At 37.4% G+C, this 25,719-nt stretch overlaps 1 protein-coding gene across 1 annotated transcript in view; it reads right to left on the bottom strand.

Annotated features, from left to right (window-relative positions):
• The window catches only part of FMN1 (formin 1), a 143,809-nt gene extending 119,031 nt beyond the window's left edge, over positions 1–24,778 (bottom strand). The window contains exons 1-2 of the mRNA XM_010167059.2: positions 23,354–24,778; positions 21,154–21,271 (exon numbers count right to left, since the gene is read on the bottom strand). Coding sequence (XP_010165361.1) covers positions 21,154–21,271; positions 23,354–24,745 — 1,510 coding nt within the window. The 5' untranslated portion in view covers positions 24,746–24,778. The remainder of the gene's footprint in view (positions 1–21,153; positions 21,272–23,353) is intronic.
• Between the last annotated feature and the right edge of the window lie 941 nt (positions 24,779–25,719).

Genomic DNA, 25,719 nt, shown 5'->3' with positions numbered 1-25,719 from the left:
AAATAAAAGACCTTTTACAATGGTGATGGAAAAGAAAATCTGAACACAGTCATTAGCAGTATTTTCTAAAATGACATGACCAGATTTTCCATGGTGTTTCTGAGAGCAGAGGATAAAGCAGAGGGCTCCCATGCTGAGAGAGGAAAATGAGAGGAAGATACACCAGACTGAAATAGCAAGAAACTTTAGTTTTGCAGATAAATGTAGACCTGATAAGATATTATGACATACACACGCATGCACACACACAGACACATATGAATTATGAAAAAACATGCATTAAATAAAATTATTTAAACTGAACTGTAAACACATAATCACTACACAGAGGCAAACTGGATAAAAGAGTAATCACAAATACAAATGAAGACCTGGAAAAATACCCAACAGCAAGAGATACAAAGAATTCTTTGTCTTAATTCTATTAGATGAAAATTAATTACAGGGTTTAAGTACCTTCACAGGGTACTAAATAGCTCTTCCATTTAGCAAGAATATAACAAAATGCAAAGGTATAACAAAACTGACAGCATGAAAAGTAAAGCCAGAGAAATTTAAATCAGCAATGAAAAAACGAGGAGGCTGAGTATTGATTACACAGGCCCTGGTTAAGTGATGGCTGCAATGTTAAGGTGTAGAGTTACCAAATGGACCTCTAGAACCTGGGTCACATACTATGGTTTCCCTCAGTCCATACCATGGCTACATTTGGGCAGATGCAGAAAGAGAAGACCTTTAATTACAGCCGTGTAATGACTTAAGAGAAGCCAGTCTTCTGTAAGATACTGGCCCAGAAGCTACAGCCCTCCACAACAAGCAACTGGAGTTTATTCTTACACCATCAAAGCCCCCCTTCAATCTGCTTCCAAATCAAAATTAATCCAAAACTGTATTTCCAGTTCCCTGGCTTGGCTTCTGCTTCCTCAACTAAAAAAAAGGAATCAAACCCTAATTTAAACAGTTCAAAGACTTTAAATTTACTGTCAGTATTCTCTAATACTAAGGGGTTTGCATAGTCCCTGGAAGAGTAGAATCAATAAAACAGCATATGAACATCAAAGCATGGACAAAAGCACCAGATCAGTAAAATAGTCCAGTCCTTAGTTGCTTTTTTCTTTTCTTCTTTTTTTTCCTTTCTTCTTTTTTTTTTTTTTCCCTTCCTCTTGAATGCTCACAGAACCTGGCCACCTCTCTGAATTCTGTATGACGTGGAAGCTTTTAATGCAAAGCTATTTTTTTGAAACACAGGTGAAGCTATATACAAGCAACTGAACTGATAATATGAAAATAAAAGGAAAAGGGACTGATACAGTACAAGACACAAAATAAAAAACTTGGGTGATTCCAACTAGTAATAGTATCTACCTAAACTCTAACGGGCCTCTACTTAGAGCTACCAGTGTGGGAAAATTGCCTGACTGCTCTGCTGGAATCATAACTGGTTAGGTCTATGGACTTTCAGATTTTCTGCTGTTAATTCCTTTGACTGGTTGATATTCCCTCTGGACACAGACTCTGCTTATCCATTCACCCAAACAGGACTTAATGAAACAGCTGCCTCAGGTCCCCAGAAAAAGCTGTGACCCTTCTGGCACCTCAGTTGGTTAAGCACTGCCTCATTTTGCAGGGCATGACCATCCTGACTTGAAGTTCAGCTCCTTAAAGTCACATGATAACCTAACCAAACAGGCTTTGAAAATGCTGCTAACAATCAGTTCTTAGTTTGGCTAACAGAAGGATACAGACCTACAGACCTACCTTAACAAAAGATCTACTTTCTATGTAGCACTGCCCAATGCTTAACATTCTTTGGGATTTGGGTAAGACAGCCATAGTTCACATATGCTGGCATAGACCTGCCCTGGTCTTTTTTTCACCATGTCTACCCATTCCCAACCTTCTGTTGCTTATTTTTTTATCTTGGCACAAATATTTGTGCAGGCGGAGAATGATGGAAGAACCCCCATGGATGAAATCTAACACAGCATAAAAAGTTGAAATTTTTTTTTAAATTAAGTACACGTAACTTTTTGTGACAGACATTCTGCAAGATGCAATCATTTTAAGTTATTTAAACTGGCATGTGTTTTTCATTTCTTCTCCTAGCTGAAAGCTCCGAAATAAATTCTAGAGATTGTTTTGTTTAATCTTTGTTCTAAAGCAGAGGTAAGACAAAAAGTAGCAATTCTTTCATGGTTTACTTATTCCTTAAAAATATGCTTAGAAAATACTTAATTATAAGAATTAATTCATTACTTAAAACACTGCTACTGCATAAAAGCAAGAGCATAATAAATTGATATAATGTAACATATTTAATAGATTGTCTACTATGCAATAAACTGACAGCCTACAGCATAAACTTCTTTTGTTTCTTTCTACCATTACCATTATATTTCTTTTTTAACTAGAAGAAACTACCTATTGGATAGAACCTGACACCTAGCAAATTACCTCTTTAATTCTTCTCAAGCAAACATTCATTTTTGCATATAAGCTATTATAATTTAAAAATAAATCACATCACAATTATAATTTTGTATAATACAAAGTAAGTCATGTCCATTCCCTTCGTATTTTTTGTGAAGTCACCTTGATTTGGTAAGATTCTACATGAATAGTTAACATCCCAGGAAAATACCCTGCACACAGAGATGGCAATCTGAACCATTAAAACACTGAAGAATTTGACTAGAAAGAATAAACACACACATATAATTCCAAAAGTCAGTTTCTGAACATACTTGCAAGAGAATAATAAAGTTTAATTGTGCAATGGTGTTAGGATGCTGCTTAGAATGGTAAAATCACAACAGCAAAGTAAATAATAATGACACGGTAATGGAAGGAACTGAACTGCAAACAAAATATAGGTCAGGCTTTGTCAACTACTGAGTTCTTAAATTCCATTTAACTCTCAAAACAGATTAATCTAGACTACAGAAACAAGCCAGAAATCTTGCAAACTCTAAATTATCAATGAGCGATTTGTCTAGGTTACAAATTTTAACCATGTCAGAGTTGAAGAAATCTGACACAGCTCTGTGTGGAGCCAGCCTGATTCTTGCATAGTCACCGCAACTCAGCCAGCCTTACTAGTTAAGACACATGAACATAATTTGGATAGTTCTCGGAGCCAGCTGAGATATAAACTTGCAACTGAACTGTATGACCTCCCACTTCCTGGTGCTGCAATACCTTAAGGACCTTCAAAACCGACATGGAAACAAAGCTTCTAATCACAGAACCACAGAACGGCTGAGGTAGGAACAGACCTCTGAGGTCATCTAGCCCAACCCCTACTCCCATTGGTGGTTGCCCAGGACCACATTCAGACTGCTTTTGAATGCTTCCATGAATCTCCATCCTTATTCTCTCTGGGCAACCTGTGCCAATGCTCAGCCACCCTCACAGTGAGAAAGTGTTTCCTGAAGTTTAGCCAGACCTTCCTGTGTTTCAGTGCGTCCTCACACTGGTCCTGTCATGGCCACCACTGAAAAGAGCCTGGCTCACTCTTCTTTACACCCTCATTTTTAGATCCAAGCTGATCTTGTGTCACAAGGTGACTCTTTACTGTATTGCATGCCAGCAAATCCCCTAGTTTGTGTAATGTCGGGGGGGCTGTATTTTCTGAGGTTTTAAAGTCTTTCGTTCCGCTGGGTAACAGAAAGCTGATTGTACAAACATCCTGTTGTACTTGCCTGGTCGCCAAGCAGCCTGCCAAGAAGACACTGGCTGTAGGGCATAAATAAGTTAGCTATCTCTAATGCCAATACTACTCTGGAAGGCTTTTGAAATAAACAAATCAGATACAAATCAGATGGCAAGTGCTCCTATCCTGAAAAATGACCACAAGTAAATTAGGATTTCATTACTGAGAAAACAATTTTAAATGTTAGTCCTTTACATAAGGCAAACAAACAAAAACTAAACAATCTCACTACATAGATTCAGTTCCAACCACCTCTAACTCTTAATTTTCATTTATTACTTCTAATTTTCTACTTTTTCCTTTGTTTTGAGAGGACTCCATCCCAAGAAAAATTTAATAAATTATGGAATTTATTGCCTATTTGGACACACTCTTTACTTATGCAACTTGATGCTTTCTTCCGTCAATAATTATAAACCACTGCAGTTGAAGCAAACTTTCATAAAACTGGATTTTTTTTTTAAGATAGTGAGATAAAGCAGATATACATTATAAAGTCTTAAATAAATACAAATAATTGTTACATCTGCTGGTAGTTAGCAATGTATTTTAAAATACCAGGTTAGTGAAAAATGTTTCACTAAGGTACTTTTCTTAAAGAAATATGAAAGTTGGCAAAGTACATGGGAAGCTGGATAGACATCTCAGAGAAAACTAAAGATATACAGTGACATTACAGTGCAAGGTTTCCCTTTTCTATGTTGTTGTTGGAAAAATAAATCAGTTAGTAATTGTAAAAAAACCCACCTCCTTACTATGAAACTTAGATTTGCATTTTCTCCCATGTTTTGCCATAGTCAGTAGATAGGACAGGTATCTAACGCAGTCTTGATAACCACAGACCAAAACTCTACTTGGACCTCATTATCATGAGAATGATAATGATGACAAAATGGCCCTTCCCTCCACCACCACTTTTCTGCACACAGAAGCAGTACATAGAAGTGGTCTAGATCAAATCACTTTTCCAAGTTCTGAATTCTATCCAGATCACTTTCACGGGAGTACTTATTACCCAATGAAGGTACCTGGGGGTTATCCAGTCAATCAGACTTTAGAGAAAAGCCGCACTAAGGCTTAATAGGGGGAAAAAATAGCTACATAATTAAAGAAAAAACCTAGTTTGGAAAGATAAGATCATTGTAGACCATTTAAGCAGCAGACTGCTGGAAAAAGAAGTTGAAGTTCTTACCAGAAACTGATTCATGTTCCAGAAGACTCTTCAAAGTGCAGTGAATTAAACAAAAAATATTTTACTTTTGGATTATCCATTTACATATTCCTAATTTACAGAGGTTTGGGGGCACAATGCAAAGTCTATTTTTGTTCCTATTTCTCCAAGTGCCTGAAGAGGTAAACTGAGAACTGCCACAGTGGAGAGCGTTGCAACTCTGAATAAGAATCATCCAATTTCATAGTGAACAAAATTATAACTCTACTGAGACGAGCCAAAAGCCTATTTCACATAGTATCCTGTCCCAAGAGCCAAAAAGCAGGTGACACGTAAAAAACTAAAAAAGGTAGTAGTACTTTTCCAGTACACTCTTCCAGTAACCTGATTTGCAACCCAGGACCTTTCTAAACCAGAGAAGTTGTCTGCATATTTAATAGTCTGCAAGTGGATTTCTCTTCCATTAACGTGCATTGCTGGTTTTAAAACTCTTGCAAGCAGACAACATCCTGCAGCAAAGAATTAATTGCACATTAGGTAAAGACCCTGTTGTTTCTTTTGAATCTGTACATGTTAGGTTTATTTGATGCCTCCAACTCCTGTGCTGGAAAAAACAGTGAACTGTTCACCACTTACCCATTTGCTGTTTCTTACAATTTTAGAAATCTCTATCATATGCCCCCTTGACTGATTCTTCTCCATTTGAGAGAATATTAGTCTATATCAGCTTTCCTCATAAGGAACTTGTTCCATATTGTTGATCAAAATTGCCATCCTTCCCTGAAACTTTTACAGTTCTACTGTACCCTCTCTGAGTTGACAAAACTAGTTTATCATGAAATTCAAAATGTGGACATTCATACAACAGCATTATGTTGATCTAGAAGATTTTATCTTCTATTTGTTTCCTACTACTTCCTACCACGTCAGTTGCTTTTTGATCACTACCAAGCGCTGAGCTGACATTTCCCAAGATCTACTTTAACATCAAGGTCTTGTTTTTAAAGAGTTACGAGCACATCAGAGCTCATTATTCTCTATATGTATTTAGGACTTTTTTCCTCAAGTCCACAAGTTAATAGTTCTAGATTTTTGGTATCTTTTGCCATTTTATTGCATAGTCCCTCAGTCTTAAATTTTTTAACCTTTTTTTTTTAAATTATCATGAAAAAAAATTGCATTCTGATGAGAGCATGATAAATTTACATTCAGGTCTTATCTTCACGACTCTTACTAACTTCATTATCAGCTGTAAGCTTCCCCTTCTCAAGTCTCACTTCTCCAGTTCATTTATGAATATCTGCAGAGTGTAGAGTTGCAGAGTGTTTGCACCCTCAGCAAGTTTGCTGATGATACAAAACTGTGGAGGAATTTTGTGTAACCTGGAGGGTCTTGCTGCCATTCAGAGGGACCTTCAAAGGCTGGAGAAATGAGCTGACACAAATCCCATGAAGTGCAGCAAAGTGAAGTGCAGTCCTGCACCTGGGGAGGAACAATTGCAGACACCAGTATGTGCTGGGAGCTAACTGGCTGGAAAGCAGCTTTGCAGAAAAGGACCTGGGGCACATCAAGTTGAAGAGACAACTTCAAGAGACAACGTGCCCTTGAGACAAAGAAGGCCAATGGTGTCCTGGGCTGCATGAGGAGAAGTGTTGCCAGCAGGGTGAGGGAGCTGACCCTTCCCCTCTACTCAGCCCTGGTGAGGCCAAACTAGGTGTGCTGTGTCCAGTTCTGGGCTCCTCCGTACGAGTGAGATACGCAGCTTTTTTAAATCTAGCTCCCTATAAGCATTCCAATATTCACTGTACATTAAATATTCTCTCTTGTAAAATCGTAATTGCCTTTCTTTTGTATAGTTTGTTTGAAACATTATTGTCTACTACAGATAAATATAATTATGACAAGAAAACTGGGAGGAATTTCCATAATGAGTAAATATATTATACATTCCAGTGACAAGAAAATAGATCTCTGATTTCTTGAAAATCTGAAGATTGAGGAAATGTAAAGTCAAACACCTCCACTGGGTGGCAGTTTTGTACTTCATTAATAACCTTTCTCTTTTTTTTTCCCTGAACTCAAACTATAATTCATCAATTTATGGAAATAGATCTAGTGGGTTTTTTTTTTAATGTGAACTTGTTATCTCATTAGTTTTTCATCTAGATTTTTATTTAAATATCTTTTTCCTAATGATTAGCTTTTATCAAATTTTATTTGATAGTAACATATACATTTGAAATTTTCTTGTTCAACTATATGTTTTCAGAATGTGCTTGGAGAAAATACCCCATGATTTCTGAAGCAATCATCTAGACTAATGTTATGATCCTGTTCAGTTACCCATAGATACAGTCAATATAAGAAAGTATCATAACTTTAACTCCAGTCATACTCTATTTGGTTCTACCTGCACACAACTGCAGGAAAAAATAATTATAATTAACATTTTGTTTGGTTTTAAACAAATACTTTAGCATTGAATATTGCAAACCTGGTAACATTCTTCCTCAGCTAACTTCCAGATTTCGTATCAATCCACTTCATTATTTTAAAGTATGATGGCAATATTGATCATATAAAGATAACATTGACTAAAAAGATATCAGTATATTGGGAAAAGAAATCTGGATTTAAAAAGCAATGACTTTTTAAATAATATTTTCTTTATCATAAGGTACTACAACATTTGAAATGATCCAGTTAAAGCACGGAATTAACATCTACAACAAAGTAATAGGTTGCAAGAAGGAAATGAGATTGTGCTTCAACTAAATACCCACTGCAAGGATGAAGCAACTCTGTGTCCTGCAATTGCACCAAACACAGCATGTAAACAGACAAGAGAATTATTGTGGAAGCACAATGGAAAAGCTGAAGAAACAAAACCAAACAATTAAAAATGGTTGAATAATTAAGATGGACAAGAGGTGAACAAAGGGCTTAAAATGCTCTAAGAATGCAGAAATGGTATTTGTTACAGAATCACAGAAATCATCTCTGTGAAAACAACAGAGCATCACGTATTGTGAAACAGTGGACAAATGTCTACAACCATTTCTACATCACATCTGCTGGAGCAAAGCGTGTACAGATACACTGAGGAACGTTAAGGGTGTACAGATACGACAGCAGAAGGTTTTGTTCATGTTCTCTTGAACTGCAATTTAAAAACAAAAGTACCTGGAACCCAAAAAGTTGACAGGTACCAAAACTTATATATGGGGAAAAAAGTAAGGCGACAGAGAAAGGTTACTTATCCTGATGCAAGTTATACAAAAAGCACATACTTTTTAACAGTTATTGCATTTTATGAGTTTTAAACTTTAACAAAGAATAATCTGAAACAAAGGATGTATTCAATATATCGGACTAATTTTCACAGCAATGCGTTTTCTAAAATTTATCTCTCAATGCTAATCTTGCAAATAACATGTGTAACATAGGACTGCTCAAATCTACCCTTAATAATCATAAAACCCAAGTATCTAAAATAGCAGCATATTCTAGTATTATTAGGCCCTTGATATCTGAACATGAATGAGTCCATCAGTATTTACTGCCCCAACTGTTCAGCTTTAGCGTTTATCCTGCCCTTCTACAGTAATGGAAGGCAATACACCAGGCAATACACCCATTAACGTCTGGGGGCCTGTTTGGGTCCATGGTTTCTACAGAGAAAGCCGAGCTAGGATATCGAGGTGTTAAGGATATTGAATGGAGGGTTTAGTTTGAGTCGGCTTCTTTACAACACACAGATTTCCCAAATAATTACACCTCTAATCATTTTAGTTACAAATTCAGAAGACCTTCAAAATCTGAACTGTGTGTCTGTATGATCAGTAAATAGTGTTTACTGTGTTCAAGAAGTTGCGTAGGCCAGAATTCCTTCACCTCTGAACCCAGCTTTTTAGGGTAGAGATGAGTGGTGGGATTTTCTTTTTCTGTTCGTATTCTAAGATGTTGTTTACTTATTTGCTCCATTGGAAAGGAGGGAAGAACTATGAGATTTTTATGGGATAGGCAAACGTAATAGCTTGTTCACTTGCCCAGTCTCCAAGGAGGCAGTAAATCACGAGTGGCTTGTAACTCTAAATACCTGAGTGTTTCTAGGACCTCCACACCAACACCAGAGTCCTGTAAGGTAGGGCCTACTTCGAGTGAGGGAAATGCGAAATGCTAGCCATAGAATTGTCAGGGAGACATAAGTCTGCCAGACCAGACTCTTCAGAAGTTCACTTAATGACAGTTTGCATAAACAACATGACTTTCCTACCCTAAGATCACTGACGGTATGTGCAGGGAAATTATAACAAAGTCCAATATAAGTTGCTTTAATTAATGCAAAAATGTTTGAACGCTATTTTATTTCCTAAGTATTCATGCAGCTGTAACAAACCTGAGTGTACTCTCATTATGAAACTTCAAAGGGAATAGGTCAAGGCTTCAAAGTCCTTTGGATTATTTCTTCTAATATGATGTCCACTTGCATCATCATCTAAATGGTGTTTCATGGTAGAATTAAGGACTAAGTTGTTCTTCGGTGATATAATGCATCAAGAGTTTATCCTGGTCATAAGGTTTGTTTATAAGTCTTGTAAAATAATCACATTGAATATTTACCAACAACATCCACTATTCCTAACTCAACTACAAAAAAAGGATCAAAAAACGATAAGACAAATCTTAATCCTTAGAAAGTTTTAACTCAGCAGATTGCTATACCATAATTGTTTGAAAAGCATGAGAACAGGAAACTGCTTAATGAATAAACAAATAATGATCATCCATACATATAATTACAGTTTCTTGATTTACAGAAATAAAGGAGAAGACTGGCTAGAAATACTGAGGCAATACATTACACTAAAAGGACTCAGAAAGAACTTTTTGTTCTTCAGAAAGGGTGTTTTAATGACTAGGGAGCTGGTATTTCATCATTTGAGAATGTCTTTAGGTACCTTTTATTCAAATATTTATTTTAGCAAAAAAAGCAGTCTGAAATTTCAGAGTACTTTATATATGTAATGGATTATATAAACTCAATAACCAAAAAAGCAGCACATTTATAAAAGTATGCAGGTTCACCACCTTCATGACACCAGAATGAAACAAGTCAGTCTTCACCTAAAATGCAACAAAAAACCCCTGGTATCTCAGCTGTCACAGCAGGACCCTCCAGATGTAGCTTTCTCTCATTTCCATATACACTGAAAAATATAAATACTTTGAAACATGCCTTATCCAGTTATGTCAGTTACTTCAGCAAGCAATTGCAGAACTGACAAGTCATTGTAGAAAAAAGAGGAATAGTATCAGAAAATCCTATTTTAAAACAAACTGAATTGCAACTCAGCTTCAGTCAGCTATCACATATTCAATAACTTGATAATTTGAAAGAGCTGCTTAAAAGGAGTTTGCAAGTCATGAGAGGTTGTAGAAAACAAGTTCCTTAAGCTTTACTTGAAATGCAACAAGGGCCAGGGTTCTGCGTCCTGCTCTTGGTGGGATACAAAACTGAGTAAGAAAACGCAGAAAGACACAGCAGGGGCTATATCTGAAACAAACTTCCATAAATCGGGTTAATAGCCTTCATTCCCCTTCTTAAAGCACAATTAAATCACCTTTTCCTTCAAAAAACATCCCTAGTGATTGATTGCTAATGGCATCATCAGTTAGTATGTAATTAGCCCTCACACAGTTTTCAATGGGATTTTATTGTATTTCTTTGGCAGTGTTAAATGTGCTGTTGTTTTGAATAAGGAGCATTGTGTGTCCAAATACATCAAGGTTGTGGAAAAGTAAAACACTATCATCCCCTTTAATCCTTACAAAATGACTAGTACTAAACTAGTAAACAGGGCAAAACTAGTTCATGTACAAAAAGCTTCAATTCGCATTTTTATATGCAATATTTATTCAAATCAGTAAAAGTATGTTGTTACAATATTTCTCATAATTTGTTAATTCACTTCACCTTGTCTTTTTGCTTAAATTCAGCTGTTACCTCAGTTTTATATAAAATAAACCTCACAATGGAGGACTATAGCCCACCAACTCAGAGAGAACTTTTCCAGCCCAATTTTCACTACACCTACAGTCTTTGCTTCAAAGATTTTTAGAATAAGCACTGCCAGATTATATCAAGCACAATTATTAGGCATATTAGATTATCTCTATTTACCTGGAGTTTGCTTACAGAGAAGAGAAATGGGGGGAGAGGAAGGAGAGGAAGGAGAGGAGGGAATACACCAGTTCTCAGTTGTGATGTTCTTCCAATCAGACTTCAGATCTTAACTTTCCAAAATTCCACAGTGAGCATTGTGGGATGGATTTGAAAGTCAAAGAAATCAACCTAAATTACACTCTAGGGGGACGGCGGCCACTGAAACTGAAGTAACTTAAACTAGAATACTGAAAACAGTTCCTCGTCTATATTACAGAACTTCTGTAGTCTTTGTTAAATTTTTAGTTCTAAATAGTGGTAGGTGCTGCAAACTCTGCCTTTACCATTTTTATTCCATCAAGGAAAGGTAAATACTGCCTTTGCAGTAACAAAAGAGACCAAAGACTAGAGACAGACGGACAACATTACACTGTTCCACCCACCTGGTGGTCCCTCCTTGTAAAGCTTTAGGTGAGCTAGAGACAAAAGCATAAGTAAGTTTGTATTTAAGGTTCACACAGGGAATTTATATTTTCACACTCATTAAATACATATTCTAGGAGGGAGTCTGGCAGACTCCCTGCTTTTTATTCATTACTACAAACATATACCTCAGACTATTTTCAGTTCCCGTTTATAACATTTTGTCTTGCAAAAAAATATCAACTATTTATGAATTGCTTAATTTCTTAAGTATTCCTAGATATTAGCACTGTCCACCAAATCAAATCAAAATCAAATAGCAAGTATTTAAATAAATTTCTACCATGTAAAAAATCTTGTGGACATTACTTAGTTAACCATAGGTAACATGTAGTAACACCTATGAAAACAAACTTGCAAATATCTCTAGAAAGCTCTCAGCTTGATATATACACAGAATTGCACACCACACACTGTAGAATGATTAAATAATTTATTCATTCCTGAAGATTTTCAATTGGAAACAACAGTGCTCACTCATTATTGTCTTTTCATGTTGCAAGGAGAGCAACGCAGATCAGAACGCTTAGCCTCTTCTGACAGATTCCTTCCATACAATCTGACTAGAAGATGCAAGTTTGCATCTTCTAATGCTTCCAAGAATTCCTTGTTTCACTTTTTAAGTTGTTTCTAAAACATGCACTTTTTAAAAAAATTACAGAGTCTGCAATAACAGTGGCTGGTGTATGACATATGCCACCAGCTGGTATAAATAAAGCATAGAAGAAAGATATTACTAATGATTAGTAAAGTATTAGGCATGCTTCACTGTTTTGCCAAGAGAAAACAGAGTATAGCACGGATGTTCTTCCTTAAAGCACAGAAAACCAAACATGAAATAAAATCTGAATGTTTTGGGCAACTTACGTAATTTATACAAATGCTTCATCTATGTTCAGTTATATAGTCACACAGAAATTATCTGAACACAGAGCAGCAACAACACTTACAAATATACACAATGCATGCTCATGTAAATCGTTCTCCTGAAACTGAACAAGCTGCGCTTTTCCTCACCATTTCTAAAAGAAAAGGTACAGGCGTTTGCTGGTAAATCTGGTGACCTGAAAACTTAACCTACAACTTTGGGAATACTGGATATGGTGGGTCACAATGTTTTGAATGGCAATTTCCAAAATTCTATTCTCCAAAACTTTTGCCAAAAGCAAGTATAAACACTCAAATATTATTCAGCATTATTCTATTAGCGTTCAAAACTACGCTGTGCAAGAAATACCTTTTCTTCTTTGATACTAAAACAACTTACCTACTTGAAAAATTTTAAATAAAATCTTATATGAAAACCTTTCCCACAGAAATTTCCATAATGCATCTTTCAAATAGATGAGTTACTCAAACTTTGCATAAGCAATTTAGGAACATTCTCTGCCACAATCTCAAAACTTCAAATAGAAAGTAAAAGCTTTGAAGATAACTGACCTATATAGCCACTTCTGGTCAGTACATTCATTTTCATAAAAACTCTTATGTACTAAACTCAGTATGTGGAAACATGCAAAATAATGCTAACACAATTGGAAAGTAATTAAAGAACAAAAGCTGGAAAACTTGAGTGCAATCTACCCCTCTTGAGATGTACCACACCCTGTAGCATAAAGGAAATAATTAACTTTTAATTGAGTTGATTCATTACATTTCAGAATACCAAGGGTTTCTTAATCTTTTCTCCCTCCCTGGTAACCCTCAGTCCCAACATTTTTAATATTCCCTTTTACTATAGCCTTTGTTTCCTTCTCCATTACTTCCCCACGTATTTTCCCCTTTAACCACCAGGTGTCAGAAGGGAATCTACTCACCACGGCTGCACCTTTTGTATTATTTCTGTATTTATTTTTACAGGTGCATTGATGTGACCTTCCAGGCTTTTTCAGCCTACAGTCCTAAAAAGCAGCAAATGTTCAGGATTTTATTCCAATAAACATAGCCATGAGAAACTTTCAAAACATGTTATTTGTTCAATCATGGAACGGTGTATCTAAAGCTTAATTTTCACAGAGAAGGAGGAACACCGGGAGAAATACAGACGTTTATTTGAAACACTACATAAATGCAACATTTTAAGTAGACAACTTGTGCCTTACACATTTGTTATGAGATGACTGGTCAGAGAAAGACCAAAGCTATGGCTTATAAAAGGTTGGCAGACCTTGTTAAACTTTCTGAACATCAATTTCACTAAGTTTTGCATTTAAGCATCCTTTTAGAAACAGGAAATTAAAAATTACTTGTGCTTCAAGAAATTCTTAAATTACCTATTTTTTAGGGATGAGTGATTGGCTAAATAATACTGAATGTAGTTTTGACACATTATTTTAATTCTTCTTCCCTCGCCCCATTCCATCTTCTGCTATCTGTCCTTTCTTTACTTTCCATTGATCCTGAACTCTTACAGCCCCATAATACAATATATATGTAAGGATGTCAACTCCCCAGACTGGGAAATAAGCAGACATCCTTCACTTTAACTTAATTTTATTTTTTGGACTTTTAAGGGAAGGAAGAACCCTCCAAGCCTAAAATTTCAATCATTTTCAGCACCTTAAAGATTCTGGTACAGTGAAAATATGGAAGATGTGAGGAAGGGAGATAGATGGAGAGGGATATGTGGAGAACAAACAGTCCTAAACAAGCCAACAGTCCAGTATCTTACATACTGTCTGGATACTGAGATAATACAGAAGATACGAGTTAACTTGCTACAGAAGATGAAGTAACTTCACAACACACAATGAACTCCCTGAGAACAACCGAACTATACCCACAGAAAAGTGGCCTCCTGAAGGAAATGATTGATTCTCTTGATTCTCTGTTATGGAAATGAAAAAAATAGTTCTTACTCTTTCTGACTGCAAAGCAGTATAAAGCACTATTCAGAAATAGTCACCTGAGTGACTTATCTACTTGATCATTCCTCTCCTGTCACAGGTGTGGTTACAGCTACAGTTCATCTACTTGATAGCAGAAACGAATAGTTTCACTTGTCATTTTCATCCTCCCAGAAAGGCAACATTAGAGGTACTGCTTCTGGGGACATTCACCATGATTTCTTTCTCAATAAACATCCTACTTCATATTTACAAAACCAATCTATTACAGGATCACATTCACCAATGCAATATGGTAAACAAATAACATCTGATGACCAAACATGAGGAACAAATTTATTATAGAATTTATTTGATGAGTTGCAGACTATCTACCTCATCTAGCACAAATTTAAAACACCAAGCACTTATTCTAGATCTATGGCACCTTTGCAATCACTGTGTACTATATATAGTGTGCATATGTTGAGAATACACGTGTACTATACATGCAGTATAAGTGTGTACGTATTCAAATATGGGTGGGTGGGTGGGTGAGTGTAGGCATGCTACACATCCACACACATAAGCACACCACTTCCCCAGTATATTCTCAGCAATTCTCAAGTTTAGAACTGCTGACAAACTTAAAACATGGATAGATACAAGACTAAGAAATGTACAATACATAAGGTTGAGTTTTTTAGAGATAAGAGTACATGTTTGTGCTGTAGCAGAGTGGTCAAACTTGGTAGGGATGATACTGAATTTAACTAAAAAGAAATCCCAAAAGCAGTTCTAAATCCAGGTGCAAATTTTCAGAAAGCATGAGTGTTGAGACTCAGAGTTTCATTTAGACTGGTATTTAAATCTCTCATGTTCAAAGGCTGGGCCAAACAGAACTTCAGATCACATGAACAGTGAGACTGGAGAACAGGAAAGTGAATTCAATAAAACTCAGAGGCATTTCTGTTATATAAAGGGCCTCATATATTTTGAAATAAAACCATGGAAATAACATACAAAGTCATTCTTCTTGTGCTGTACAGAACTGCTCTTTCCTTGTACTGTACAGAACTGCTCTTTCCTTGTGCTTCAATTACACAACAAGAATCATTTCCTCTGTTGGATGTTTTGGGCCTTTGCAACATCACATTGGTAGGACCCATCGTGGTGCCTGCATTTAAAAAAAACAAACCAAACCTACAGTAAAAGAAATACAGTCACCATACTGTAAGTGCTAAGTTTAAGAAATCAGTATGCTTTTCCACTCTGCATCTCTACCTAATTCTAACAGCCTATAAACAGAAAAGGAATTGAATTTGGCTTGAAAAATAGGTCAGGATTCTCATCTCCTTTCTACAAATGGGTGAACTGAAGCTTGGAGAGGTCTCACAACTTTCTTGAAGTCATTCCAGAAGGTGGCAAAAAGGCTGGAAATGGAACACAAGCATCTTAACAACAAATCTTCCTTTTGTTCCTATCCTAAGAGGCACGGTAGGAATTACAGTATCAGCTGAGATCGGGCAAGAAAAGCAAAGGAAGCTTCTGTTGCTTGCTTGATTTTGAGTTGTGGGGGTTTCATATTTTCAAAATAAATCTTAGCAGACAGGGCTGCAAGATATCTGGAAAAGTGGCTGCTGCATTGATCAGCACATGCCCAACCCATTTGTCTGAGACTGTGGAAATTTCCAAGCAGAACTATGCCAAATACCTTCAAAATCCGTAAAATTATAGCTTTAGTTGGCATAAGTAAGGGGCAAAAATGTCATTGGTACACTAAAGGAATATAATATGGCTACAAAAAGACTCAGCTTCTCAATAACAAGCTAGGATTATTTTTCAGAATATGAAACACTGACATAACATGGCCAAGTACACCCATCATGCTGCATAACAGATGCAGTAAAATGGAGTAAAATAATTTAAAACCCTTTATGCAGCCCACCTGCACTCTGAGGTCACATCAAATTCATCAGTGACCATCAAACCATAAAAACACTACCTTTGACCAATGCATTATATTCTGCTTGCTGAAGTCTTGCTTTATCTAATTCATTACAAACAAATATATAATAGAATCACAGACCTAAACCCTAAATACCACACTGAAATAAAATAAACTGAAATTACTAAAAAAAATTCATTTTTTTTATTTTAAGATGAAACCAACTGTTAACAGCCACTGTTACAAAAACTTCCCTCAGGACAGTAACAATATCAAGCATTAGGTCTTTTTTAGAGACAAACACAAATTGTTCAAGGCCACAAAGGAAGTTTATGTTAAAGAAAGATAAGAAATCATGTTCTTATCTCTCATCTCTTTGTTCAGACCATTATGCATCTCTTTCTCTCACATAAGCTGGTTATTCTCTGCATTTACATCACAACCATAAAGTTATTTTCTTGATGGGCAGAAACCCAGAGCACAGGGGACCAAGGTCTTAATATATTTGAGTCTTGGCAATAAAACTCTCCCATTATTTTGCATTTCACTTGTCATCTACTTAGACACTTTTTGTTTAATAAGAGCTTTTTCAGTCACCTCCTGATTTTCTTATTTACCCTGAACATTGCGTTTACAGCATCACAGACTGTTGTTATAGGAATTGTGGCACCATAGAGACAGCATTACCTCACTGCAGATTTCAGGATGATGAATAGACAGACTGTGAGAAAACAGGGTTTTTAATGTTAAATACAGACATTTCAATCAAAAAGAAAACATATAATGAAAAAAAGCACTAAATGCATTAATGTATCAACTTGATTTTATTTTTTTTTTACATTTTCTCCAGCATTATGTCAAATACTTCTCTAATCACTCTTTTAATTACTGTTTTGCTTAAGCAAAGCACTACATTCTCTCTGTTTTCTATAAGAAAACTATTTGGATGTCTAAAATGTCTAACTAATGTCTAAAAATGCATTTTTAACAGGAATCACAGAATCTGGATATCTATACCATCTTAATGTGGAGACTGTTCTTCAAACATAAGTAGTTTTATGAGCAGCTGAACTCCTCTACTTGGATATGAGAGGCTGCAAGTGCTGGTCTAGTCATATGCAGTAGGAGAGACATTAATTACATGTGGATTCTATGTAATATAGTATCACAGATGAGTTCACTCAGTATAGATACGAATTTGCCTCCTCTACCTGGCTAGACATTTTTACCATATGTAATAGCTGACACATCTGCTCTTCTATCAGATTTAGTATTTAAATAATGGGAGAAATCTCTCTAAGAATTATGGAGAAAAAGAAAAAGAAACCCTTAATGAAAACAGAACAGAACTTTAGGACCAGGGAAATATGCACAGAAACATCTTTTATTCTACGGGAAAGATTTCCATGGAACAAACCTATAACTATAAATTAAAATACCCTTTTTCTAATCTTCCTGGATATAAATGGTGTAATGTACTACAGACTTTCTAGACTTCAACTCTTTTAGACTGACACATTGCAAGGAAGTTCTAGTTTCTCTAGAGAACTATGTAAACAGCTTGTGCTAATTAGAGAGCCAGTTGACAACGCAGTCACTTGCTCTATGGAAACAGCAATTAAAGGGTTAAGAAAACAAAAGATATGCCAAAATACTGTATCATCCTTTACTTCAAAGCTTAACAACTCAAGATTCGGGTGTTGGGGGTGATAATACTATGACTACACAAGATATTATCAAAGGCATGAAAAATCCCTATTGCAGAGTTATGTTTGTTCACTAACTTCTAATAGTCCTAACAGGCCTAGTCAGCCCCACACATGTGTTCCTTGTTATGTCCATGTGTCTTTCAGTTGGTTTCCCACACATCAAGCCAGACTACGAGCCTCGGGAGGGAGTTAGCTGCTCCTCCAAGCTGCTATGAGTCATTGTGATGTCTGCCACGTAGGCCAAATTAAGCCTGAATTTCTTGCTTCCACTAGGCAGCAAAAACAATGAGGAAAAACATGGCAAGGAGGTGAGAAAAGATCAAAAAGCCAGGAATCCTCTCCCTCAATATACCTACCTTCCTGTTGTAGTTGCCATAGTGTATGGTGATGAAGGAAGTAAATCAAAGTGCAGAGAAAGATTACAGTATTTCAACTTTCAAATTTTCAGTGTTACTTGAAATACTAATTTCTCATGATAAATGAAAAAAAAAATCTATGCTACCTCGTAAAATAAGCACATATTCTTGTACTCAGTTAGAAGTACAAAGACTCATGTCCCCAGATTTATTCTTGGATGTGATCACACTTGTGTCAGCTGTATTTTGTTTAAACCTAAAATAAAGCTGTGGTAAATGAATACTTACCTAATAATTCAGCCTATTATTATTGTTTGTATGTAGGTTCCACTTGTTTTGATAGACAAAACTCTTAATCACAGAAATTAAAAACTAACATAAATCATTGACTGAAAGCTAAAACAAGTCATTTCAGCATTTTTTATGTTACAGATAATAATTTTCAGGATCATCAGTAGAGGAAGACTGTAATCACAAACATCTCTGCCACACAGTTTTTGAACTCTGTTCTGAAACAAAGAATTTTTTCATTTTATGTTAGCTGTCAAGACAAGACATCGGATTAAGAAATGGGGTTTCAAATTGAGACCAATCAGTTTAATGGTGATCATCAACCTGCTTTGTATCATATTTTTAAGAAGCCCACTTTGTGGACAAGAAGTTCCTGGTGGATGGGAGGGAATTTTGGATGGGAAGGGGCATGAGGGGAAATGCCAGTATATACATGCACTTTGAAGGCACCAGCCACAGTCAGAGAGAAGATACTGAGTTTAGAAGTAATGCTGTATTGCCACTTACATATTCATTTTAAAAAACCTCACAAACCCCGCCTCCCAGCAATAAGACCAACATTGAACACAAACTCTGTTTTTTTCATTATATCAGCACTACTTATGAACAGTACCTTCCTTCACCCGCAGAGACTGCATAAATTCATTCCTGCACACAGAGCTTTAAAACAGTCACCCTAATACCCAGAAAAACAGATGAAACTGATCCATCACATGCAACTTACAACTGCTTGCAGTGTCCTTGCTGCCACAACTGCTTTCTGGGCATCCATGAAGAGCTGAATGAAACACAAACCTGCTATTCACTGAGGCACACCTATAACTCCACTGCACTCTTAATGTATGCTGCACAGTCTTTGCTTGTTCCCTTTAAAAGCACTGCTCCCGTCCCATCCTAGCTGAATCACCAGCGGTTTGTTTCCATTCAAATCCCTCTCTGCCAGACACTGGAGTGACTGATGAAATGCAGAATCTGGTCTGTATAAAAATTTGACTTAGCAACTAACCACCAGTATGTTGATGACACTGCCACCCAAACTATCACAGTAACAAAAGACTAACAATTTACACGGGCTCTAAGCCAGTCTGTCCTTCCCATTCAAATTTCAGGAAAGCATGACCTAATTTCTCTACAAGTAGTAGAATACGGAGCTTTTGTTAATTTAGTTTCCTTTCCTTTCTTTATTTCAGCATATGTTTTTGCCACAGATGATTACAGTCATTAAGAGAAAAAAAAATACTTATTAGGGTAAAATTAAATACAGCGAGCATAGAGACTATAATAAGAATCTAAGAGTTACAGAAAGAGCATGAAGCACTACTTGTCAACAGCTGAATACCTGTCCTGGTCATCTAGTGATACACCCACAACTCAGACCAAGCAGCACTGTAGATTCAATTCTGTCTGTATTAGAACCATGTTGGTCCTGTCAAAACCAAGTTTTCTGAATCTTCCAGCAACGTTGACACTTTCAGTATCAGCCCCATTTTACAAGAAAGGAAGACTAATGCAGAGAAAACTGAGGAAAGAGGGAGAAAGAAGTAATACACTGAACAATACAAACCAGTAGATCCACAACTCCTATTTATTCTTTCTCATTTACAAGGCCAAATGGATGACCACTGGAACTGGAAAGAACCATACACCACCACCCTGTACAATTTCTCACAGCAATGTACTATAAAAGCTTGGGTTTTAATTCCACTTAATCTTTTCTAGGTGGTATTTCCTAAAATCTCCAGGTACATGAAGAACTGCCTTTCATTTTGGTATTTCAGACTATTCCACAGTTTATGACTAATTTCTGAGTAACAAGGACTTTCTGTTTTGTATTTAAGAACACAACTTTGAAACAGAGTTGTGGTGGCTACAATAATCACTTTTTCCCCTTGTAAATATGTTACATAAGTATTTATCTAAATAACAACAACAAAAAGAAATATTTTTATCTGGAAAGCTTAGCTGGTAACTATTTATCACTGTGCTTCACACATACCCTTCTCAAACATTCATATAGGACAGTATACATGGCTAACTATAAATGTGATTAAGCAGATATGAGTATTCTTCTGTTTATGCACAAGTTGCAATAATGGTATTCATTACTTTTACTCTGGACACTACCTGAAAAAAATCTGCAGCCAGACTAGAGTCCGTCAGGTCACTGTGCCCCACATTCTAAGGCAATGGAAAGGGCAGTCAGGTTTCCATTCGTTCACTACTTTGTTGTTCATTTGAACAGAAATGGATAACCAAAACCCCCTCTTCTTTCCTCATGAACTTGTACAGGCAAGCATTTAGATTTCCACACAGACTTAGTCACTCACATTTAAAAATCAGATGCTTAAGAAGTAGCAGTAAAGAGCACATCCACAACATAAGGTCTGTTTTTCTAGATAAGAAAATACTGTGACTTATCACCATCTCTGCATTAAACAAGATTAAAAATGTCAGAAACTAGTTTCTGCAAATGCTTCACCTCTTTGTTTTACCTGCTTCTGTGTACTTTAATCCTACTTTTACTTCTTCATGCTTTGCTTTTGGTGGCGGCCAGACAGTCTGGAGTCTCCCTGGAGTCTTGTCATCTTGCTCTGAGGGACTCAGGTCAGGCTGTTAAAATTACGCAAGAAAAAATTAAAGTCTGCAGGATCCATTGATTCCAAAACAGCAACTGCCATGCTCAGCTCTACATGTGTACTCCAGAATGGTTATCTGCCTTGTTCTACTGACTGAAACAGTGCTCAGTTGGTTGGAAGGGATACAAAGAAATCAGTGTAGAAAAACAATTTTGAGGAGGAAAATAACATTATGCATATGACATACAATGATTTGTTGAAACTCTTCATATCAGAGTGGAAAGCTATCTGTCCTTTGGTGAACTATGGAGGTGGTCAAGAACACTAGAGTTTTTTCCTGTATCTATTTTTCTGAGTGAAAAGACCCTTCTCTGCTCTTCTTACAAGTAAACATTAGTAGGATTCACCTAAGTCATCATTTGACAATATAATTTTCTGGAAACAGAGCTAGCTTATGAAATTCCTGCCCCACCCCCAGCAGCTTGCTTGTATGTAATACTGACACATCAAAGTGCTGCTGCAGCTGTTAATGGGACTGCACTGTCAACTGGAATGCTAAAACAATGCTTTAAATGGGGGGAAAAAACCCATTAAACAAGCATTCTTTTAGAGGTTTACGTTTTGTGTTTTGTTTTACATCTCTAACATTTCTGTAATCTGATTTACAACATGCTACTACGAGTAACTGCATAGACACAACTGCAGCAACAGCAAAACCCTATAGGGAAGTGGCCCCGCAAATGGCCCACACCAGCAAGGAAAAAGGAAAGGCAGGACCTTTGGACTCTGCCCTCAGAAAATACGCATTTGTACTAGACTGGGCATTAAGCAGACATTTATAAAAGCTACTCCTGCTGACTCCTATCCTTCCCCCCCGACCATGTGAGCTGACAGCCTCCCAGACAGGCTTGCTGTGAGCCACACAGCCGCTTGCCCAGCACAGCGCAGGGAATGGCGTGAGCAGGAAGCAGCAGGTCAGGAATGGGAAGGGCACACACAGACTGCAATTGCTGTACATACCACAGCCAGAGTACCTCTTTTCTCCTCCCCACAGCTAATTTACTACAAACTGGTATTATCGGTCTGCCCAGGTGTCAGTCAAGATTTTTTTAAAGTTTTTAATTTTATGGAAGAATAAAAATTTGAAAGAGCGTACAATTAACACAGCAAATTAACTTACGTAGCTGCAGGTTTAGGGTCCAATCCTGCAAATTTAATCACTCAGATAATTCCCCCTTTAGCCCACAAGAACAATCTTCTGGACCGATTATATCTGCCCAAGGATGCAGCTGCAAGAATTTTGCGTTGGGGGAATGCTGACCCAAGGGTTATACATTTCATTCAAGAGTTCTGAGTTCAAATCATACTCAAATACATTTATCATTATGGTTCTATGAAAACTTAGCATAGATTTTTTTTTTACATTTCTTAAAAATATACTAATAAATCTCCATATGCATAAGAATGTTAACCTTGCAAATGATTATACTAAGCCATAACTTGAGCAGTCTAATTGGAATCACTAAGTCATACTCGGATAATGTTAAATGCTTGTCAATATTTGCAAAGCCAGATATATGTATGTAAATAAGAAAAAAATTACTTTTAAATTCTGTATCTTGGACAAACTGAGTTGAAAAACATCCATAAGTTCTTCTATTAGCTCTTATCATAGAATTAATCCTAAAGGTAAAATGAAATATTACTTTTAAAAATAAAAAGCTCAATGAAAGAAAACAAAGTGAGATTGAGACTATTAAATAACACTACAGTAAATATTTGCAGCACCAAACTGATTTAGAGCCATACTTCACATATGGGCAAGTGTTTTACATTGATCTTTTAAAATCAGAAACTGATTTTTAAGTGCTCACTTCTAATTGAAAGGCTGTGACTATGCCCAGTTCTCACTAAATTCTGCTACAACTGTAGATGATCAAGACTTTTGAAAAATTAGCCCCAAGATTTCTTCAGTTGGGAATCCAAAATTTGAGATTGCCAAAAGAAGAGAACAATTCTGACATTATGACCTTAAGTCCCCACTAATAATTTTTAAAGAAATTATTTTTTATCCACCTACTTCCAGGTCTTAGGAAGAAAAAGTAATTCAACCTACAGCTTTGTCTGATGGTCCATCCCCAGGTTTTGATTTTGACCTTTCAAATACAGCTTTCAAGGACTCTTTTTCATTTCTCATTTTGCGTTTTATGGCTTCTAGCTCTGAAGGATCTGCAGTTGTTTCTTTTTTGGGAGGCCGTGTGAATAAAGCTTTAAAGACATCCAGTGCAGATTCAGCAGGGCTTGATTTTATTTCCTCAGAGGGAAGTCGTAGTTCTGTTTTGCCAGAGGCTTTGTTCTCTTGAGCTTCATCACTGTCCTCGGCCTCCCCAGACCCCTCACCAAAGTCCTCGGTTCTATCTTCATTCTTGGAGACGTCTATGTTTAACAAGTGTGAGAGTTGTTCCAGGAAAGTAGGACTTGCTTTAGGTTCAGCTGACTTCTTTTTAGTGGTCAAACCTGATGTAATACTGGATTTCTTAACAGGCTGGCGTAATTTAAGCAGAGCTAAATCATTCTCCCTTGGTTTAATTTCTGTAATAGTTTCCACATCCTCTGTGGTTAGTCCCTTTTTCCTCACACGTAGTCCACTAAAGAAAGCGGGCAGCTGGAACGTCTTTTCAGCCAGTGCTGTTTTTTGGAGTGATGTATTATCAGCTGAAGGTCTTTGTTCTTCATCTGGAAGTTCTTGAGGGCATTCCCCTGCAGCAAGTAAGCAACTGAACTGCTCGTCCATTAACATTTTGTCTTTTCCCTTGCAGTCATGCTCCGGAATACCATCCAGCTCTTTTGGGAGCCGCTTAGAAATTGGTGGGTGTAGCTCAATGACATCTGTACCCACAGTGTCATCACTGTTGCTGTGCCCTTCTGATTCTGACTCTTCCTCATTTTGATTGTTATCATCCAAAGCCTCAGGAGACAAAGCAGCATTATTTGGCCCAGATTCGCTTGTATTGTTTTCATCGCTGTCTAGGTCGTTATTCTCCGTGTCCGACTCTGTATCACTTGTTGTATGAACCAAAGTACCTTGTACAAGAATAGCATCCTTGTCATCATTGTCAGATTCAGACAAAGCAGCCTGTACAAACCTTAGATGGTGAAGAAGTAATTCATTTTGCTCAGCTAACTCCCGTTCCAGGTCAGTCTGCCTGCCAGACATTGGGTCAGCTTGGCCACTGGTACTATTCACGCCGTGCTGATTTTCTGAGCCGTCATTACAATCATTATCATTCCTCTCATGCCAGGTGTTAGCATGAGTATTTATATTGGTGTGCAAAGGTTGAAATGCTTTAAGCACTGTTCCTTCTTTGGAAGCCGTAGATTCAAATTCAGTTGTAAATCCAAAAAGAGTTTTCACAGAAAATGCAGTGAAAAGCCCGAGTTCGCTCTCTGCTGTACTCCGCAGGTCAGAGAGCTCACTGTAATCAGGCACCGCATCTTCTTCTTCCATGTTGCGTGAAGTACAGAACAGGTTTGCTTCTAGCAGTGCTACTAACTGCTTAAACAAATATTTACTACATGCCTTCAGCCAGCAGCTTGAACTCACCACAGGCGCGGCCAAAGCAGCACCGGGCGGCCCGCGAAGGCAGCCACCCTCCCGGGGTCACCCTGCCCCTCCGGCCGCCTCCCGCGCCGCGGCCGCCAGCCCCAGTCAGGTTTCCAAACTCTACTGGGCAGGAGCAGCAAAAAGACCCACCTTAAAAAAAGTTCTCGGCAGCCAACTTGCTCCTTTACACAAAGGGCTTTTTGTCACAGAAAATATGCCAGCGCACTAATCTCGGTTGAAAATTCGACCAGTGGTTCCTGCTGGGACTCCCGCGATTCTACTGGCTGCAGACACACAACTTCCGACGTGCTCAGAGGCGCCGAGCGGCGATGGAAACCGGCCTCCCGGACAGGGCTGCGAGGGGGCTGTTCCCTACTTCCTTCTCCCGGGACACGAGCTGTGAGTGCTTTTCAGCAGAAAATTCCTGACGGATTCTTTTGCATAGTCTTTCCACTTCAATAAAGAGCTTCTTTTGTAAATCCATAATCACCAAAAATGTCAGATGGAAACCTGAAGTAACGAATCTGAAGCTTCCAGTGCCACCGCCCGGAGCCTGTTCAGAGTCCCAGTTCCCAGCTGGCCAGAGCAAACTTGGGTGAGTGCCCTTGAAGCTGAGGAAAGCAGAAAAAAAAAAAAAAAAAAAAGAACAACAACAAAAAAGGCTCCCTTCCGATTTGCTGCAGGTTTCATCTGGAATGCAGATTTCAGCCTCCAGGGCCACGAACAAAAACCAACAAGACTGGTTTCATGTTACTGCTGTCCTAACTCTGCGCAGCTACTTCTGTGAACTGTACACAGGTACTTATCACAGGCTTCCACCACACCCAGTAACCAGGAGCCCTTTGGGTGGGCAGGGCACACAGCCAGCTCTCAGGAAT

Source organism: Antrostomus carolinensis, unplaced genomic scaffold (assembly GCF_000700745.2).
Source record: "Antrostomus carolinensis isolate BGI_N321 unplaced genomic scaffold, ASM70074v2 scaffold2784, whole genome shotgun sequence".
NCBI classification, from domain to species: domain Eukaryota; kingdom Metazoa; phylum Chordata; class Aves; order Caprimulgiformes; family Caprimulgidae; genus Antrostomus; species Antrostomus carolinensis.
The sequence above is the reverse complement of the archived record's forward strand: the minus strand, read 5'-3'. Positions and strand labels throughout refer to the sequence as shown.